The sequence below is a fragment of the Silurus aristotelis genome, assembly GCF_946808225.1.
Source record: "Silurus aristotelis genome assembly, chromosome: 25".
Lineage (NCBI taxonomy): Eukaryota > Metazoa > Chordata > Actinopteri > Siluriformes > Siluridae > Silurus > Silurus aristotelis.
Window position 1 is genome coordinate 7,048,378 of NC_139598.1, and position 22,184 is coordinate 7,070,561.

The 22,184-nt window shown below is 37.7% G+C and overlaps 1 protein-coding gene across 10 annotated transcripts in view; it reads left to right on the plus strand.

The window, feature by feature from the left end:
• Positions 1–22,184, plus strand: part of mllt10 (MLLT10 histone lysine methyltransferase DOT1L cofactor) — a 63,010-nt gene that overhangs the window by 14,198 nt on the left and 26,628 nt on the right. For 4 of the 10 annotated variants that reach the window (XR_014531482.1, XM_083529140.1, XM_083529142.1 and 1 more), the window contains exons 4-10: positions 1,345–1,454; positions 3,713–3,816; positions 4,851–4,944; positions 11,981–12,070; positions 17,113–17,208; positions 19,853–20,174; positions 21,318–21,959. Coding sequence is in view for 7 of the 10 variants with exons in the window: in XM_083529140.1 (XP_083385266.1) it covers positions 1,345–1,454; positions 3,713–3,816; positions 4,851–4,944; positions 11,981–12,070; positions 17,113–17,208; positions 19,853–20,174; positions 21,318–21,959 (1,458 nt within the window). In the remaining 3 variants the exon portion in view is untranslated. The remainder of the gene's footprint in view (positions 1–1,344; positions 1,455–3,712; positions 3,817–4,850; positions 4,945–11,980; positions 12,071–17,112; positions 17,209–19,852; positions 20,175–21,317; positions 21,960–22,184) is intronic. The other 6 variants (XR_014531480.1, XM_083529143.1, XM_083529144.1 and 3 more) reach the window with 2 other exon arrangements.

The following is a 22,184-nucleotide window of genomic DNA, read 5'->3' on the forward strand; positions in this document are numbered from 1 at the left end:
AATTACTATGTTGCACACATACCAACAAAACATCGATTTGTTTGGCTTTTTTTGCTGGGATGGAACTAGTAGGGTGTTTGAGATAATAGATTTCCAAATCTGGGCATAAATGTGCTTTTCACACCACACTTGTGTATTTGTGAATGTGTGTACACTCCTGGGCAAAACAAATGATCCAATTTTGAATATTAAGCTTTTAATGGTTTTAACAAATGATTGGTAATTAAACAAATAGGGCAAGTGACATAATGGGCTAGCAGTTTTGTTTGATTTCTTTACATGTGTAAGCTTTGGGGGTAAACATTGCAGGCAGAAAGAAAATACTTTATTCCGCACTGGTAAGCGGTTAAAAAAAAAATTGCGAACCCAGACGTGTGTTAAATTTAAAATGAAATTGTAAAAAAATTTATGATTTGACTTTTACGCACAAGAAGAGTAAACAAGTAAATTTCACTGTTTCTAGCTATTTCTTAAACAGTTCACTGAAAAATATATATTTGAGTAAATGGCCACAGGAGATTTTTAGAAGAACATTTCTTTAATTCTTCCTAATTCTCTGACCCATTATTTGTTTAATTATAAATATAAATTTTGACATATTGGGCCGGTAGTACATTTATAAATGTATGATGTTTTCAGTTAAAATTCATTAGTCTGATGAATAAAAAAATCCTTATATTCTCATGTAGATTAAGATTGTTAACTTTGTTTTAACGTATTTATTTATTTATTTATTATTTATTTATTTATTTATAAATTTTTTATAAATTTTTTTATATATTGTTATTATTTTGGTTCTTGGTTTTGTATTGTGCTATAAAAAATGACCGAAAAAAAATGAAGCAAATAATTAACTATATAAAAAGTTTTAAAGGATATTGATGCATGTTTCTTGCACTGAGCCAAACTTTATTTGATATTTATATTGAAATTTGAAATCTAAAATTAAATGTAATTAAAAATTATGACCCCCCCTCAGTGTACTTGGGTTTCTTTTTCTTCTTTTTTTTTATTCATTTATTTAAATAAATTATTCAAAAAATATATTTTTATTTTATTAATTTATACATTTAAATAAAAGAATCATTTAAAATCTAATATTATAACATTAATATTATTAACCTAATAAAAGAAAGCTTCAAAGGTAACTGCTGAAATATTACATTTTTTACAGAACCTTTTTGTTTATACTATAAATCCTTATAATAAGGTGTATTTGTTGAGGGGGAGAAAATAATAAATTTTTTGATTTGTTAGCAGTATTTGGTGTTGTATAACCTGTTGCCTGGAATGAACAGTGACCCGATAACACAGCAGTTATTTTGTTTTTCTGCTCTCTTTAAGGCTGGGCTCATGTGGTTTGTGCGCTCTACATCCCCGAGGTGGAATTTGCCAACGTCTCCACCATGGAGCCCATTGTTTTACAGTCTGTCCCTCATGAGCGCTATAATAAGGTGAGCTCACTATGTCATCTCGGCTCCGAATAGTTACCATTAGAGGCTTAAAGGGGGGGGGGGGGGGGGGAGTGAGAGTAAACGTGCTCTATGTGTCACTTTTGTTTGTTGGCTGTCTATAATTCCAGTGCATAACCATAAAAGAAAAGAGAATGAATGAATTAAACTGTATATTTCATATACAATTCTGGCACTACTGATTTTCTTAGGCTTTGAGTTATTATACAATACCACTTAATGTCTTTGGCTTGGTTTCATGTTAGTTTTTTCGTAGAATTCTTACACTAAACTTTACACACATCAGCATACAAAATTAGGTTTAATGAGTGCTCATTAGAAGAAATTAGCGATGTCTTGGATTTTATTTAAAATGTAATGATTGTAAATGACAAAACAGCATCATGGCTTTGTTTTTTTTTTCCATGAAGCCGAAATGTCAATGCAGTGATGTGTCCATCTGTTAAAAATATCGTAGCTATTACTGTAATTAATATACAACGAAAACAAGCTATGTAGTATAAATACACTAGGGGTTAATTATTTCATTAAGTTTTTCTTTAACAAATTGAGAATGGCTGCGTTAAAGTGCTTGTAAGAAGTAAAAGAAGGATTGTTCTTAGAATGCTGTTATAGCGCACGTCACAAAAGAAGTCATTTCTTTTGATTGGAATTGAAACACTCCAAAAGATGAAATATCCCTTCCTTTAACGGTATAAGGAAACCCTTGCGCTAATGCCAATGTTTAATGTCGTTGTCTGAAGTAAGCCGAAACAGAAAACCGTGATATTAGTTTGGCCGATTATCATTTTGTGCTTTTTTGCATATTTCTCATCCCCGATATGATAAATTCACGGTATGAACTATTTCCAGCCCAGGCAGTGTGATGAAACAAGCAGTCAGCAATATGTGACACTGCATGTGATGTGTTACGAGCGCAAGTTTAATCTCATGCTTGAAATATTCAATCTGCGATGAAACGCTTTCACTTTTCTCGGTAATTGAGTCTTCACTGCGAGCCAATTTTAAACCGCGTAGTCATTATTCGCCCGATAATCGGCATGCTACCAAGACGGGCCTTGGAGAGGCTTGTTAAATTGTCGATGCTGTCACAGTAAGCATGCTCTGCCTCTTGCAGCTGCACTGCATAGACCACATCAGCAGCTTTCCACAGCCATGAAATTACAGTGCACATTAACAAATTTGAATCGGATCGCTCCTTTATTTGTGATACGACTGCAATGACTCAATATGACGCGGATCAGGCAGAAGCTATGTGTTGAAGGTTCCTCAGGTTTAAATAAAATGATTGTGTATTTGTATCCCAGTTCAAACAAATAATATTCTTTCAAATTGACTGCTAAAATACCTTTTTAATAAATTGGATCATTGATCCTGTCTGAGACATGATTATTTGTTTATTTTATTATTTACTGTATTGTTTATTTAATCGGTACACATGTACTGATGCTCATTTAGCTCGTTCAGCCAAGTGGCAGCAGCTCGGTGCATAAATTAGTGCATAAAATCATACAAAATTAGGTACAATGAGCTCTCATCTGATGTGAACTTTGTTGTTGTTGGTGCCACACTGGCAGGTTTGACCATTTTAGATTTCGCTGGTTTCCCAGAATTGTTTACACTTTACAGGCTCGACAGTTTGTATAGAGTTTTTTTTTTTTTTTTTTTTTTTTTTTTTTTTGGGGGGGGGGGTGAATAACATTATGTGGCCAGAAACACTAGTTTGAAGAGAGAGGTCAGAGTAGAATGGCCACGCTGGTTCATGATCATATAAAAGCAATGGGATCTCAAATAACCACTCTAGACAACCGTGGTGAGCAGAAATGCATGTCAGGAAGCGCAGCTTAGTCACAGAATATAATTAACAGCAGCAGGAGATAGAATTGTGTTCCACTGCTGTCAATCAAGACCAGGAATTGAAAGTTTTCGTAGGTACAGATTCACTAAAACTAGATAAATTACACAAATGATCATATAGGCGTTTTAATAAAGCGAGTTATAAGCGTATATGTTGGGTTTCAGTACAGTGACGCCAAAGAATCTTGAGTTGATCTAAGCATCTTGCTCCTAAAATAGATGACTGTTTTTTTTTTGTTTTTTTTATCACAATATTGTATTAAAATGGTAAATGATGAGAGTTCTGCCAGTATGGTATGAAAATGTGCTTCTATTTTTTGTCTCGTTTGCTCTCGGGTGTGCCTTAGTATTGATTTTATATTTTTCTCTTTTGGTTCTTACAGACGTGCTACATTTGTGAAGAGCAAGGCCGCGAGAGTAAAGCAGCCACTGGTGCCTGCATGGCCTGTAACAAACACGGCTGTCGCCAAGCTTTTCACGTCACATGGTGAGTCAAGGGATGTCTCACAAGGGTCTTTTACCCTTGGCCACACTGGCTGACCTAGTTCTAGGGTTTTATTTATGGAAAATATCCATATTTAAAAAAAGAATCAAAATCAGGAAAGGTGAGCTCTGACTCGCTATTATTATTATTATTATACATTTAAAAATTTTTAATGTTGAATTATTATAGAAAGACCAATGAACAATGCCTAACAATGTTTTTTAGAGTTTGTATGTTTTATACGCTATGGACAAAAGCTTGTGACCATACGATTTGTAGGTGCTTTCTCAAATTATGTTTCACATTTAGTAGCAATCAGCCATTATAATAACCTTCACTCTTCTCGGAAGATGTTCCATGGGATTTTGTGTTGTGGCATTAGTAAAGTACTGATGTAAAGGTCTGGGGTACAGTCAGCTTTTCAGTTAATCTCAAAGGTGTTCAGTATGGTTGAGGTCAGAGCTCTATTGCAGGCCACTCAAGAGCTTCCACTCCAAACCATGTAAACCAGATCTTCATGGAGCTGGCTTTGTGAAGAACCACTTATGGCTGAAAAAGTCGGGTGTCTCAATAATTTTGTCTAGAGCTGCAACCAATGATTATTTTGATAATAATTGTATCGGACTATGATGATGATGATTTATTTATTAATTTTTTTCAGATTAATCGGATAAAAAAAGTACAAAGAAAAAATTTATCTGATTAATTGAATAAAAAACATTAAAAATATATATTATTATATAATTATATAGTTATATAATAATTATATATTATTAATATAACTATATAAAACCCTAATTCAGGGTATTTATGTATAAATATTTCTCCTTTGAAGAAATTTGCCCAGGTTTTTTTTTTTTTTTTTTTTTTACTGTAACCCCTTTTTCCATATAGTGTGTATAGTAAGTAAATTATGGTTGTTTTACATTTCATTTTTATAAGGTAGAAGATACTAATGCAATTTTTGAGTATAAAAAGGACTTGAATTAACTTTTTGTTGTACTAGTTCAGTTTATTCCATTTTTTTTTCTCTGCAGCGCTCAGTTTGCTGGCCTCCTGTGCGAAGAGCAAGGCTCGGACGCCGACAACGTCAAATACTGTGGCTACTGCAAGTACCATTACAGCAAACTGGTAAGAAGCAAGATTAGGTATTTGTTCTTTTTTTAGGCATGTACCAATATTACATTTTCATGCATTTTATTGTTTTTACATTCTCTCTGAGAGGCGGTTCTGTCTGCTGAGTATTTCTTTTTATGGTAAACTGGTTTATGGGCTACATGTATATACGTACGCTGCCTCAAAATATGTCCAAAATAATGGACTTTACAAGGCTGCTGTCCTACTTCAAGATCTTACAAAGAATGGCTGCTTCCAATTGCAGACTGAGGAGGAAATTTTAAGAAAAGTTGACCAACAATCATTTTTGCCTGTGTATTATTAAGATGAACTATAAAGACAAAAACATTGGGACACCTGACTTTACCAGCCATATGTGGTTATTTTCCCAGAATTTGAAGCACACAATTGTATATAATGCCTTTGGATGTGGCAGCAATCATTTTTGCCTTGAACTAGGAGACTCAAACCCGTTCCAGCATGACCGTGGCCCTGCGCACAAAGCCAGCCCTATGAAGATATAGTTTTCATGCGTTGGAGTGGAAAACCTTGCCTGCTACAGAGCTCTAAACTCAACCCAATTAAACGCCATTGGGATGAATTGGAATGCTGACTGCTGATTATACTAATTTATTTGTGGCTGAACATTTCAACATCTAGTGGAACATCTGCCCAGAAGAGTGGAGGTTATTATTAACAGGGGACTAAATGTGGAATGAGATGTTCAGAAACCACATGTGAATCTTATGGTCAGGTGTCCACAAACATTGGCTCATATATCAAAGACTGAAAGTATACATAGTCTTTTTCTTAAGCTTCCTTACACTATTAATTCTTCAGCATACTGTAAGGACAATGTACTGTGATATATATCTATGGCCTGGATGGCACTTCCTTCCATATATGTCACACCCCCCACTCACCCACCCTCGGTGATGTAGCACGGCGTGGAGAAGATTCATGCTAAAGCCTATTTTGCCCCATTAAAAAAAGTTTGCCTAATTCCACTTTTTTTTTTTTTTGCAATTCCGACTTTATTGCTCGCAATTCCGACTTTTTTTTTTACCCACTCTGTAGTTACGAAAACGAAATGGGCTTAAATCAATACCATCTCATGGGTTAAAACTAAGCCTCCGATCCTCGGAGAGAACTCTGTCCAACAATCAGCTCTGGGGGAGATGCAGAGGAGCCCTCGTTCATACACCAACAGCATCAAAGTTCAAGCTGACAACATGGTTACCGGTGGGTATACCCAAAAACGTTGGATGTTTACGAGAAACAAAGTCGCGATAAATTCGGAATTGCGAGAAAAAAAAGTCGGAATTAGGCAACCAAACTTTTTTTATGTGGCAGAAACGGGATTCCATTCCATAGGATTCAACTTATGATAGCTGCAGCTTTATATTTATAGAAACCTACAGTTTACTTGGACATCTTGCCTGTTTCAGAGACTTAAAAGTTGACACTGTCGCTACACTTAAAGTGCCTTTTCTCTAAAACTCTTCGTGGGCTGGTTATGAGGCAGCTTTTTGCATACAGACTTGCCGGTAGCCTTTGGTTCACCGCGCTCATTTGCCTTGAAGATGAAGTATTTGCACACAGCATGCCTGCTGTTGTCCTCATCAACCGACTCGGCTCTGTTCTGCTGCAGCTGGCGTCTTTAACGCGCTGTCGTTCAGAACAGCAGCGTGGTGAGCGAGTGGAGGTGGGGAGGCTGCTGTGTTGTATGAGTACGTGTGTGTGGGGCTGGGTGTGTGTGTGTGTGTGTGCACTTGCTGTTTAAGGAATGAGCAAGTAAATCGATCCAGTAGGAAATGAAAATTAGCAGCATTTCAATTCTTTTTAAGAACCACTGTGTGTGATGTATTTGACTGTAGAAGTAGCCACATTTGATTAAGTGTTTTAGAGACACAGTTCTTCTATTTTGGACAAATTGGAAGGAGCTTTCTAAGTGTCCATCAATTATAGTCATGTAGAAATTCAATATCAACACATGCATGTTTATAAGTCATTCATCTACGCGTCCATTTTGGTTTGTAATTGTAACATCAGTATATAGTGCTTTCTCACAGGGAGTGAGGTTTGGCATACTCCCCCCCTTTATCAATCACAGCGACACAAGACAATCATGCGCACGTGTGAGCTCATGTATCCGTAATGGCCTGGATGGCACTTCCTTCCATATATGTCACACCCCCCTTTCACCCACCCTCGGTGATGTAGCACGGCCAGCGGTTCGAGAACGTGTAATTTCACATGTCCTCTAGGAAGCACATGGTAGTTTTCACTCTACTGGATTGTTAGCTATTGACCAAGACTGATTTATTGACAACATTACTATACTATTATATAAATACTACAACCTTCCCCGATTCCGTTTTCGACTTTACATACGATATAAGAAGGAACCAAAATGCGGAAAATGGTCTTTTTATATTGTTTTTAAAAACTTCATTCATGTGCACTGCATTATTATGTTACACTACATTAAATATCCATTTCCAGCTATATGTCGAGATAGGAAGCGTCGTATTGCAGGAACATAGTGCTTTTGTTCACAAGCTTTTTTCAACACGCGAATCCAAATCGTTCGCATCAAAATATGTAACTCGCAGATAAACAAATAAACTGCCCAGTAATTGTAATGATCAATTTCTATAGTATAGTGTTTTGTTTTAAAGCAGCATTACAGTGCTAAAGGGTGAATTTATAACTTTAGTGCCCTTTTCAGGTTCTCACATGATTTGATGTTTTGATTCATTCGGCTAATTTTCTGTTGTTCCCCCTGAATTTGAAGTGATTTACTAGCCTACGTTTGAAAAATCAAACGAAGGTCTTTGTTTTTATACCATTTCTTCATCCTTTTCTAATATTAATTTAGAAATAATATTAGACTTTTTAGTCTCTCTTAAGTGATATGTAGCTTCAAGTCATTGGATTGTTACACTATTAATATACATTACACTATTAATATAGGTTAATGTTAACAATTCTTAGACGATATTTACACAATACAGTAAAGCGCATTTGAACATTACACTGCAGCATCACAATGATACTTTACAATGATGAGCATTGTGTCTGAGGTGTAAGTTAGAAATGTCTAGAAATCGGACCCTCGTGCTGCTGTTGAAGTGCTTTGTGGCATTTCATCTCATCGAAATGAGTAGCATTAAGCAGACAGCAAAGAAACCTGCCTCCGTTTGGGGCTTGTGGCGGCGTAGAAATTGACACGTTCTGCTTTTCTCTTTGATATTGTCAGTACGCCAAGTGCTTTTCATAAAACAGATATAGTCTAGATTGAATACGATTTATCTTTGCGCTTGTTGGAATGATTTCTTTCTGTTTCTTTTGTATCGTTTAAGCCTTTGAGTTACCATACTGCGAGCTTGGTTCATTTCCTTACCAATTTTGTATGATTATTTATTCCTTATTTCCTTCCATCCTTCTGTCCTTCCTTCCTTCCTTAATTTCTTCCTTGTTTCATTCGTTCATTCAATCAAGCAATAAATTGTTTTTTTTGTCATTTATTTATGTTCTCGTGTGCTAGTTTGTATTAGACTTAAAATATTCTAAATTTTGGTTCAATGTGTAGTAAATAATACCAAACCAATTTAAGTAAAAAAAACAACCAAAAAAAAAAAAAGTTAACCTTTTGTGAATATCATCTCATTTCGAGTTCTTCTCCCATTTCAATTAGAACCCATCCATGCTGTAGCGTATATAGATATTTATATTTGTAATTGAAATTCGAATTCAAATCTTTAATTAGAAAACGAACTCCTTGTTCACCACGAGACGGCAAAGTGCAAACTAAAGTCTAGAGCGCTACTTCTGCTTGTTGTCATGGTTACGTGCCGCCCCGTTTACTTTAGAGACACGGTAAATGGAATAACACACCAGCCAGCCAATCAGAAGCAAACAATCGACCTGGTGCCGTTTTTGCTGAATCATACATGTGATGGACATCACTACACACGCTTTGTTGATTTCCTTCTACATGCGTATATTTGCTTATATTTATGTCTAGTGAAAAGAATTAAGCAAGAAGTTTGATTCAAGGCCTGGAATAGAAGCTTATTGCTTTCGTGTTTGAGTAGATGTGTTCTGACGGCCCTCGTTAAAGTGTGCACACCGAGCCTTTTAAACGCTCATCAGGAATAACTCTTAATTTCTTGAACTCCCTTTTCAATTACAGGTGCTGAAAGCTGAGCTGTGGCATAATCAAACCCCCTGACACACACACACACACACACACACACACACAAGAATGACCCAGTGTCTATCCCTTCCTACCCCCATAACCCCTTAATCTCATTGACAATCAGCAGCAGCTCTCTGAACCTTTGTCTCCTCCATCAGTGCCCCTCTTCCTGCTCTCTCTCCTAATCCCTCGCTTCGAGAGACGGCTAGAGTTTCAGGGAAGGATGAGTGGCAGCACTGTGCTTTTCCTTCCTGCCTCTCCTGTGTGTGTGTGAGTGTGTGAGTGAATGATAGGTGGGGGTAACGTCCTCCAGCCCCAGAGCTGCAGTGGGATTTGAAGCCACAACCCCCTGCTGCTTCGCAGATTTGTCCCTCGTGTGTGTGTGTGTGTGTGTGTGTGTGTGTGTGTGTGTGTGTGTGTGTGTGTGTGTGTGTGTGTGTGTGTGTGTGTGTGTGTGTGTGTGTGTGTGTGTGTGTGTGTGTGTGAGGAGAGCGTCTTCCAACCCAACAAAGGCCCCTCTCACACTGCAGGTCTTCTGAGAGGTGCTGGAGGAGGGGAAAAGGCCTTCTAATAAGCACCGTCAGAGAAGTAACGCCGTGTGTTTGGCTTTTCAGTGCAGTCCAAACAGTTCAGGCAAATAGCAGAAGGCATTTCTTTATTTTTCTGTATTCAATTATTGTTTTTTGGGGGCTGATCTTTGTGTTAAAAGGTATTGCTGTAAATTGTGAGCACTAGTACATCTGTAGATGGAATACATTCCAAAGAAAATATTTTCTTTTAGAGGAGAATTGCATTTGGGGAGAGTTTTTGCTGCAATTAAGATGTTTGACATAAAAAATTTAACGTCACCAGCCATTTCCTGGGATTAAAAAGAATAAAATAAGATAGGACTGGGTAGAAGCATGTCGAATATTTTTGCATTAGGAAATTTGACAATCTTAAATAATAAACAATTTTTTTAGGTGGACTCAATTTAGCAGAATTGTAGACAGAATTTGTTTCAGTTTATTATTATTATTAATTCTGTATTATATTGATCCCTTACTAATACTGACCAATGCTCAAGCTATGTTCGATATAATGAAGCATAGAAACAAAAAACAAGTCTTTATTCAAATGAAGAAAGTGAAGAATTTAAATGAAAAGTAAGGTTTTTTTATTTTTTTTATTTTTTTTTTTAAACAGTGCTGCACTTCTCTGGAACTGGATCAGAAAGAATTTGCAAAAAAAACAAACAAAAAAATGTTTATTTTTTTAATTGGACTAAGTCAGGAATTATTGGTTTTTTTTTCTTTGGTAAAATGCATTTTAGAAAAAAATTTCTATACTAATTCACTTATATATCAAGGTCTTTATGGTGCTTAAAAGAACAAATGATGCTCTCCTACATCATATTATTTACCCAGCACACAATTATTCACTGTTCAATGATTGATATTAATTTAATTTTTTTTAGTTTTATAATATTAATGTCTCATTTACATTCTGGACTCTTATAGAAAATTGGAACTTAATTGGAAATAATAATTGTTTATTCATTTACAACCCTTGAGCAGGAACACACTTCTTATCTTGTGTCCATGTTTACATTTACCAATCCACAGGTCTCAATCTGCTACGGTTTCTAACTTTGGGCAAATGTAATTACAATTTAGATCTTTTGTTTTGTTTTTAAGACATTCACAATGTTTTGGGCATGTTAGGCTTAAGAGGGAAACTTTGCCTTTTTATTTTTTATATTGTGCTTCAGGCACATTGATCAGCAGTGAACACAAAAATCTACTATCCAAATTCTAAACAAAAACAAATGCTTGTGACAAATAAAAAATGCAATAACAAAGAATATAAACAATTCTCTAATAATAATAATATTAATATTAATAATAATGTAAACTGTAATATAAAAATGTTATAATAAACCTCATGATCTAAACATTTTGGTAACCATGCCAAATATTCCTAGTAGTATTAGTGAATAGAAGCCACACAATATATCACATAAAGGCTGTGATATGCAAATAAGCTCGATAATAACACCTCTGGCAGCTTCTGATAATAGTCCCAATGGTTCCATTTAAAATACAAGAGCAATTTGTTTTGGCACAATTAATGCACATTGATCAGCAGTTCTTACAGGTTTACCACTCAGTGACAGTGAAACATTTTTCTTTCTTTCTTTCTTTCTTTCTTTCTTTTTTATTTATTTATTTTATTTTGGTTATAATTTTTTTTAACCGGAGGAAAAAAGTGCCAGTATTTTGTTCGATCATTGTCATCTGAGCTAAAAAAATTAATTTATTAATTTATTTATTTATTTATTTATTTATTTATTTATTGATTGATTGATTTATTGATTTTTATATATATTTTTTTATTTTCAGAAAATATAGACACTTACATGAGCTTCATCATTATCCGCTTGTCTGTTGTGAGACTCATTTTTGTTGTATCAGCTGATCAGTATAAGAAACATACATTGACGTACCATGGCAGCCTGGCCGAGTGCAGTTTTTCATTTTGATCACATTATGCAGATTGTCAGAAATCAAGAATTTTGGGCACGTAAGTTTGTTAAACAAAAGTATAGCGCATTTTCAGCTGCTCATGCTATCATGAGTTATCTTTAAATCACCTTTGTGGGGAAGTATTAGGTGCTAGGTACATCTTTGTTATTCTCCAGAAACTATATTATTAGGTGCTGATCATGACATTGTTTTTTTTCTTTCTTTTTTTTTCTTTTTGGCTTTTTTGACTTCAGTAACAGATTTTCTCTATACTACACAAGAGAACAAAGTGAACTGGACAGATTTTGATATAGTAACTCGAAGTTCCTCTTTCACCTTTTAGAGAAGGAGCAAAGGCCGTGGTAGTAGGGCTCAAAGCTTAAGCGATTCTTCCTCTCACTCTTTGGATAAACACCATGACAAGGAGAAGAAGGTAAGGCAGCCTCCACGCTTTCCCTTCCATCAGCCATGCGTCACTGATATGCCCTTTTCCGTGCACATTCAGCCTATGAGCTAAACCCTTGCTGCTTAAAGTCTAGCAATTAACCGCGAACAAGCATTGCCCCGATTAAAATCCATGTAAAGGAAACGTACCTCGGTCACTCTGTGCCGAGAGCGTTGCCCCCGGGTTTCCCCCCGCCTGGCTCCGTGTTTCAAGCGCGCCATTCCAGCGATTAGCAATTTGGCACTACGAGCGACGGTCATTACGGAGAATTGTCTATTCACCAAAAATAATCAGACATGCCTGTTAGTTCTGGGGAAATTCGTGTCATCAGTGTTTACAGGTAATTATTTATTAGTTCCAGCGAATTTTGACGAACACAAGAACGCGCAGAACGAACGAGTAACACTTTTGTCTGAATAGGCGTGTGCTGCTGATATCTCCGGATGATCTCCGGACTATTAATCTTTTTATCATTATCATTTTCATTGCCGAATCTCTTCAAGCTTCTTAGATTTTATTTAGGCTGTTTAGGTTGGGTGTGATCCCCAGATAACGGTAAATAAATTCCCCACAGTACATGTAGTTCTCATTTTTTATGAACAAGATAACTTATTTTACCAATGTAATGCGCAATAATATTTGAGTTTGCTGTTGAGCCATACGTCTTGTAATGTAAATTCCCGGAGCTACTACTTCTCTTATATAAGTGATTTAAGTTAGTCAGATCAGTCATGATTGTAAGAACTACCACGATCAGACCCCGGCTGTGCTTTATTTCCTTTGCTTGTCCCCAGGCCCCTCTTTATGAACAATGCTTCTAAAGTACCTTATTTTGGACCAGCCGTTGAAGAGCGTCCTCTTCTGAGAAGGCAATCCCATAATTCCCTTAACTGTGTAAAAGACAACCGAGCAATGGTTGATTTCAAAATGTACTATTGAAGGGATGAAATATGTCTCAGCACATGCCTATACATCAGACAGACAGACAGACAGACAACAGCATCATGTTGTGCATTATTAGGTTTTGTTAGTAAAAAAAAAACACACCTGATTATTACACTCATAGTGTAAAATGTGTGAAAGAGCATATCAGGTTTATCCAAGCGTCATTCAGGTCTTTCACATGCACATCCTCTTCATTCATTTTGACTATTTATTTATTTATTCATTTATTTATTTATTTATTTATTTTTGTCTTTTTGACTCCTTGATTACATTTTTTTGTTGCTCCTTTGCCTGAGTTAGTGCAGTCAACGCAAACACTTTTATTCCTATTTATACGTTCGTTTATTTATCCTTTTTTTTTTTTGTGGAGGGGGAGGATTTATAGATTTTGGCCTCGACCTCCCCCACCCCACCCTTATGGAAGATAATCCCTGTTTAAACACTTGAGGAATATTTTGTTTATGTGTGTGGGTGGGTGTGTGAATGTATTTTAAAGAGTATCTGTGCAATATGTAATGCTGGCCATTTTGAATAATTGGAATGAGATTTTGTTTAGGTGATGGCACTAATATTTACTGTTTACTTGTAAACATTGTGGTCTGATTAAAGTGCCATTACATGCACATATATACTTGTTAAAAATAGGTACCCATTTTTCCGAGCGCCAAGTTTAGGCATTTTAGAAAAATGGTCGATGCGCATCGGACATCTCTAGACATGTTGTTTCTGTGTGATGGATCTTATGATCTTGTTTGTATGTCTGGTCATTTATTTATTTCTGGCTTTTCTGATGTGACCCTTTTTTTTTCCACGATGGCTTGCTGAAGCAGCGTTTTTTTTCTCTCTCTCTCTCTCTCTTTCCAACTTCCTCTTCATGGAGAGCCCTGGTCTCTGCCCCTGCTATTGTTACCGTGCCTGATTTGCATTAGTAAAGGGAACCCTGCACACCCCTCTCCCCTTGCACCCTACCTCTTCTCAAAGGTCAAAGGTCATGGGGCTCAGATGTATACCTAGCTAATTCCAAGCCCCAGGGCAAAACAACAATAGCAGCTAAAAGCTTCTCAATTTGCAGGCAGTTCAGATGTGCTAGAAGAGTGGCATCTGGGAATAACACACACACACACACACACACACACACACACACACACACACACACACACGCTGCTCTACATATTTACAATTCTGATCATTCTAGCTTGGTGGTGTAATTTTTTTTCTGGATTCTGGAGCTCTTGAATCTGTTGCTTGTGGGTGGGGATAAAGAAGCGTGTGTGTGTGTGTGTGTGTGTGTGTGTGTGTGTGTGTGTGTGTGTGTGTGTGTGTGTGTGTGTGTGTGTGTGTGTGTGTGTGTGTGTGTTGTAATGTTTTTTTTTTTTTGTTTGTTTGTTTGTTTTTTTAACTGCGGCAGGTATTGATCAGTAAAACTAAGCATGCATTAAGCATTTGCCCAAAATAATCAATAATTTGATATTCAACATGCAAATTATTGCTGGCTATGGTTAAGGAAAAATGTTAATTCTATGTTCAGAATTGTAGTCCCTCATGCTATATTAGATAAACTAATTTTGATCTGTAGCCTACTTTAGCAGGAAAGAAGCTGATTTTGTTATTTACAATATCTTGTGCGATGATAATCTTCAACCATGATCTTATTATGTGCTGTAAAAAACCGTTTTATCAGGAAGTGGCTAACACGGATAATGAACTGCTTAATATTCAAATAAATGCGTGAAAACTTTCCACGATATGTACATCCTATTTTTCTCACACAGTCTCTTCATTTGCGCCCAACATTCAGGGAAAAGTCTCACGTCTGAGAACCAGCTAAATATTGAGATTTTTCTGCTTGCTAGCTTCCTGCTCTTTCATGTTTTGTTTTTTTTGTTTTCTCGTAGTATTACAACATTTATTTATAATATTTAGAAATGTCTGCTTTTCTTCCCCGATGCAAATATTATGTTTTAAAAAGTATGAGGTATTTAGAATTTCTCGCTATTCACGTTCTCTTTTTGCCTTAAGTGTCCTTTTCTTCTGCTAAGTGTTACATGTTCATTAATCAGTGTGCATTTTGTCTGTTTCCTGGGTGAAATCTACTAGAAGCTACTTCTCCAAAACGAAGTGCTTTCCAGTAGTAAATCCCCTTAATAATGAATCACTAGATTAACCTAGTGGTTTCAGAACCAGATTTCACCAAACATTTCTTTGCTAATTTTATGCTTTGACTAAGGAGAGAGAGGGACATAAGGCATCTTTTAGGTATTCTGTTTTCTTTTTCCACTTTGAAGTCTGAAGTCTGGAAACTCTGTCTTATTCCATTAAACACTTTATATGCTTTATTTGGCAACGTGATTGATGACAGTCTGAACCGCCCTCAAAACTTTGTCGTACGCCACTCAAGACCTCAAGTGCCATCGATTGGGCAAATTTGAACACATGTTAACAATAATAACTTTTCAGATGAATTACTTTGGTACAAGATTCCTCCAATTCTTTAGGTCAAGGCAGGTTCAAAGGGACACCACACTGATAGTTTGTTTATAATGAACCCAGGATTGTCTCCGAATGCTCATATTCATTAAACATAAACTCACAAGTTCTGTCTTACACAATTAGATTTTTTTACTTTCATGCAGGTCTTGAGGAGAAATGATTTTGCACCATGGCGTGTTACACACATTAAGATTTTTAATCGGAAGATGTTTTCTTGTTGTCTCCTACCAATTTCACCTCTGGGAGGCTGACGAAATTTTTTACCTTCAAGATTTATATTCAGAATTTATATTTATCTTAAGCCACTTTGTGAGGAAATTTTGTGTAAAAAAAACCCCAAGCTGTACAAAAACCTTATTGAATCACATTTTTTCTTTGTCCAGTTATCAACAAAATTTAAAATCATTGCATTGTGAGACGCTTCTGTGAGGGGAAAAAATAAAAAAATTAAAATGGGGAAATTAAATTTTTCCCCCACGAAATGTAATATGAAAATTTATTTGATGGCAAAGCTGGCAAACAAGAATTGCAAAAAATATTTTTGTCCAGACTTTGCAGATAACCAAAAGATCTCAAAATGGGGATATAATTAGAGAAAAAATAATATAAACTCTCCAAAAAAAATAAAAATATTCTATATCCTTTTGTAAAATGTATATATTTTTTTAATTCTTATTTGCGGCAACATATAGCATACGCCCCCCCCCCCCCCCCCCCAAATTTATAGCATATTTTCTACATGTTAAAGATTTACCGTGTCCATGTTTATATTAACATTTATGTACATGGATTGCATTAAATTTCTTTCTTTTTATATTTAAAAAGCAATTGGTAAAAACACCAATTTTGAGGGGCACGAAATGACATTTAAAATCCCCCTGTAGCAGAAATTGCTATAGTCTCAGAGGAAATAGAGGCACCTTTTAATTTCCTACCAATCAGGGCAGGCCAGTCATTATCATACAGAAAAGCAGTATAAACTGTTCGCATCCTATAAGTTCATTCAGGTGTCTGTTGGATAAAATTAAAATAAAAAAGAAAGAAAGAAAGAATGCCCGGGTACATGTGGCAAAGGTGTAAATACGGTTTCGGCATCTTTCAGGATGGCTTCATCTTTTCACAGCTCTTCGTTTAAGATCAGAAAGCGAGGAGGTTGGAGGTGTTTGCTTGGAGCAGGAGGTGTAAATTTGTTCTCGCTCCTCCTTCCCGGGCGAAAATGGAGCTTTACTTTGCGCGCCACCGAGCCGGGGTGTAAATTGAGCTGCCGCAGTCCATGTTTAGGCTGAAATAGGGCAAAGCCTCGCACTTCCTGAAGGAATCATATAATTCATCTTTCTCATCATTAAAATCTCTCCATCTGCTGTCGTGTAGAAGGTTCCTGTTCAGGCCAAATGCACTCGGAGCATTGAATCGTTCCGACTAAAGCACATCTGTTTGAGCGTTCTCACCTCCTTATGCTTCCTTCAGGTGTCTTACTTCAAGATTCTACACATTCCATCAATCAGTTTTTTTTTTTTGCCACTCACAGAACTACTCTTGAATGTGTGCTTGATTTAAAGCTCCTTGCTCTTTGTGCTCTTCCTTCATTCCTGCAGAAACACAAAGAGCGAGACCGTCACAAACCCAAACACAAAAAATCTCTGGAGCTCTCGCCTTCCCTTGTTCCAGCCTTGATGGTTACGTCAGAGAAGGTGAGGCCACACGTTAGACTTTTTTCCTTCTTGTTTTTTGTTTAAGAGAGACGACCTGTCTGTGACACCCCCAGAGATTTACACCCAAATGCTCAGCGTTCTCAAACAGTCAGAAATGTGTTTGGATTAAAGTGACGGCTGAATAAATTTCAATTCATATTTATATATGAAATAAGAAGATTAACTTAATTAAAGAATATCACTTTTTTCATAAAGATGGAATTTAGATTATATTTATATTTTTATTACAATTAGGTATTTGGCAGCAGATGTTAACCTGGCTTTTGCAAGCTATTGCGTCACCCTGATGATGTCATTACATAATAATAATATAAAAAAATTTTTTTTACACCTATCAGGCAAAATTTTATGGCCACCGTTTAGGCATAACATTATGACCACCCGCCAAATATTGTGTTGGCCAAAACAGTCCTGACCCATCAAGCCTTAACAGCATTAACTTCTTCAGGAATTTGAGCTACAGGAGCTTGTTTTTTGGATCGGACCACATGGGCCAGTCTTCGCTCTCCATGTGCACCAGTAAACATCGGCCACTCATGACCCTGCCGCTGGTTCACCACTATTCATTCCTTGGTCCACTTTTGATAGATACTGACAACCCTCAACTTGCTCAAATCCTTACGCTTTCCCATTTTTCATGCTTCTAACACATTAACTTTCATTGGTTGTTTAATATATATCCTACCCACTAACAGGTGCCATGATGAAAGAATAATCAGTGTTATTCACATCACCGGTCTTAATGTTATAATGTTATATAGTTATGCCTGTTCGGTGTATATCATCTTTGCCCAGTTTTCTGCACAATACCAGATTGTGTTGACTGGCAAAACATGCAAATTGTGTTACATTTGTGAGTCTTACACAGTCCACAAAAGCAGTGTACCACTTTAACCACTTTGTTTACTGTTGCATATCCTGATTACAAGTGTACTTGAACTTAAAACATGGGGCGGAGCATACCGGTCCTGTGCAATATTTATTGCTTAATTAGCATCGTATCATATGGCACAACATGCATCACAGTATCTGTTTCAGTGGGCAAATTTCCACTTTTGCTTTTAGATCCTACTGTAAATATTAGTGTTTCGTTGGTTCTTTTTGGTTAACATAACATTTATAGAATTGAGTTGCAAAGAAAATGTAACAGGTGGCAGTGATATGGTGACTTCGTATCAAGCCTAGTGGTGACTGATGTTGTCAGTAAGTGTTGTTATTGACAACAGCAATACTTCAGAAAAGCATGATGACCAGATGTGGAAAATAGTTGTAATTACACAGTCAGATAGCCTGAAGCCAAACGTTGGTTTAATCTCGGATCGCGACCACTCGATTAGCTTAGCAGTCTACACACTCAATCAGAAAGAGCTGTGTTGCCGAGTATGTTTGCACTTACAAGGAATTTGTTTTGGTGATAAAAGCTTCCAGTTGCACAAACTTTAAAATAAAGGTACCCCAAACTTACTTTTTCTTATTGCTGGGGTGATACCATCAAGGGGGTATCTATTATAACTTGTATGTATTATCACATATGGTGAACCTTTATTTTGTCTGTAGATTAATTAAGCTTTATTGGTACAGCAGCAATAATTAACTTGATGTTCCTTTTATTTCCATTATTTACATCAGTTATTGATAAAGGCACACCATATTGACAGTTGTTTAGGTTGTAGATACACAATAAAGGTACTAAGGTGTACAACCAAATAGGTGAAGTACAATTTGTGAAATTTTGTACAATGTCTGTGGATATTTTATATAATATGATTTAAAATTGATTTAATAAATGAACAATAGTTTGGTGTGATCCTAATATTGAGGATGGATTATAAAATATTTGTAATATTTAGTCAGAAAGACTGATGAGAGGGAGGGCAGTGGAGTGATGCGGTTGCAGGGTGAAGAGGTGAAGAAGGTGGAGGAGTTCAGGTACCTGGGGTCAACAGTGCAAAGTAATGGAGAGTGTGTTAGGGAAGTAAAGAAAAGAGTGCAGGCAGGGTGGAGTGGGTGGAGAAGAGTGACAGGAGTGATTTGTGATAGAAGAGTATCTGCAAGAATGAAAGGGAAAGTTTATAGGACTGTGGTGAGACCTGCGATGTTGTATGGATTAGAGACAGTGGCATTGAGTAAAAAACAGGAGGTGGAGCTGGAGGTAGCAGAGCTGAAGATGTTGAGGTTTTCGTTGGGAGTGACGAGGATGGACAAGATTAGAAATGAGTTTATTAGAGGGACAGCACATGTAGGATGTTGTGGTGACAAGGTGAGGGAGGCGAGATTGAGATGGTTTGGACATGTGCAGAGAAGGGACATGAATTATATTGGTAGAAAAATGCTGAAGATGGAGCCACCAGGTAGGAGGAAAAGAGGAAGGCCAAGGAGGAGGTTCATGGATGTGGTGAGGGAAGACATGCAGGTAGTTGGTGTAAAAGAGGCAGATATAGAGGACAGGGTGGTATGGAGACGGATGATCCGCTGTGGCGACCCCTAATGGGAGCAGCCGAAAGAAGAAGAAGAAGTCAGAAAGACTGAATTTATTTAAAAGATTATTGGTTTAGTGGCTTCACCAAACTGGTTTCAGATTGTATTCATATTAGTGAATTTTCCATCGGTTTGATGTTCTCAGAGCTATAGCAGCAGCAGCGGAGGGAGCGTCTCGTCAATCTCCTCGTCCCAAAAGCGAATGGATGATGGAGGCGCACGTTTCACCAACGCCAACTTCCAAGAAGTGCCGTCTCACTCCACTGCGAGCTCCAAAGATGGAGGCTCTTCTGAGAGAGAGAGCAAGAGCTCTGAGGGGAAGAGCAAAAAATCGAGCAGCCACTCGAGCTCTAGTTCCAGCTCAGGGTCACGGGGTCGCAAGTCCAACCCGGGCAAATCTCATGGCCCCGTCGTCACCATCGCTACATCATCCACCGTCCCATCCACGACGAGCCCCTTTCAGCAAGGTAAGGCTTTATTCTGCACTTCAGTACTATGAGAATTGCTTTGTCATGCAGGAACGGGTCTGCGTATCCTAGTTCAAATGAGGAGAATATTTAATGCCGCATTTCATGGCATCCTGTACAATTGTGTGCCTCTAACTTTGTGGCAACATTAAGGGGAAGAACCACATATGGTTAGAAATGCCAAGAATTTATTCCCCACACCATTATGCCACCTCCACCAGCCTGCACTGTTTACGCAAGGCAGATTGAACTGGGAACATGGAATAATCTGACACTGACATTAATGATACAGTGATACAGGTAGCCCCCGACTTACGAAATAGATAGGGACCGGAAAAGTGTTTGTAAGTCGAGAAGAGTGACGCTCTATGATGCGTTCCAAGGAACCGCGAGATAGGTATAAAAAGCGATTTATTTGTAAATAAATGCAGTCAATGCTTAATTAACTTAATGTCCACCAGCTGGCGCACTGTGCGACTACTGTACGGGATACGTCTTTTTTACAACAAAGTTTTATAATTGTAAAACATTTTTGAAGATGGTTTTACAGACCGCAATGTTCGAAATTACAAAGTGATCTAGATGCGCTATAACAGTAACAGGCACGCCCGCGTGTTAACGCCTGTCCACCAAACCCCACGCCTGTTTTTCTTTCTTCTTATAAAATAATTTTGAATTGAGACATGATTGCATCAAGCAGCAGTCTTCTGTTCCCCTAATGCAAAAGGAAACGCAGAAACAGTGAGTCATGAGGATGGCGTGTGTTTGAGACAGTTGACTGAGTATGTTATGACATGGCTGGATGAAGGACAGAGTAGTGTGTGTGTGTGTGTGTGTGTGTGTGTGTGTGTGTGTGTGTGTGTGTGTGTGTGTGTGTGTGTGTGTGTGTGTGTGTGTGTGTGTGTGTGATAAGACTGTTGTCTCTCTGGCTGCTGCTACTGTAATCTTTTGTAAGGCTTAGAGTGCGTGTGTGTGTGTGGCAGAATGAAAACTTAGACAGGGCATAAAAATTGCATTCACTACCTCACCTAAGGAAGCGTAATTCATGGGAGCGTGTAAATTGTTTTTATGTTGTAATGTTTATATTTACATCCACACTGCATCCAGCTCTTGAGGAATCTCACATTGCCTTATTCATTTCAGGTCTTATGTTGGCTGGTGGAAGCAACAAGACGTCCTCCAGCAGCTCGGTGGTTCAGCCCAGCTCTGATTTCATCAGCTTCACAGATTCGAACTTGAGGAGCGGAGACACGTACACCCAGTCCTCATTCAGTCGCCTCGTCAAAGGCGGGGCCGAGAGTGGAACTTCTGATGGAATGGTGGCCCTCAACACCTTTAGTGCTCTCGTGCCCCTCCCCCAAAACTTGAAGCATTACGAAAATTCGCACTCTGGCAGCGGGGAGCTGGCATCAGCTGGTTATAAACGGCCCCAGCCTTCCTCTTCATCCTCCTCTTCCTCCGCTGCTTCGTCTTCGTCTACTGGAGAGGAAGGAGTAAAGAAGAAAAAGAGAGGGAACTGGAGGAACCGCTATGGGCCCTGCTTTACCACCACTCAGGAGAACAAAACTCCAGAGGCGCCGGAGATTACCGGCACGGCTTTGCCTTCCTCTTCCTCGCTCTCGCCTTCTTCGTCCTCCATTGTGGGTAGAAATAGCAGCACTAGCATTAGCAATGTGACTGTGGGAGGAACTGGAACGGGTGGCCTGACCAATCAGAAATCTCCATCTCTGCTCAGGAATGGGAGTTTACAGAGTCTCACTGTGAGCTCTCCACCTGCAGCGACAGGTAAGCCTAGAAACATGCATGAATTGTATATCGTTTACCAGCCAGTGTGAGCAGTGCAAACTGTCAAATCAGGAGTTCATCATCCTGTAAGGAATCAGTCAGATCTGTGCTTCCGTGTGAACACAACCTTAGTTTTTAGTCCTACCTGCAAAAGAACCGAACAGAACACCATGTTCCCGCAGATATTTATCCAAAGCTGTTCCATTTCGTTTGTGCTGTGTACTG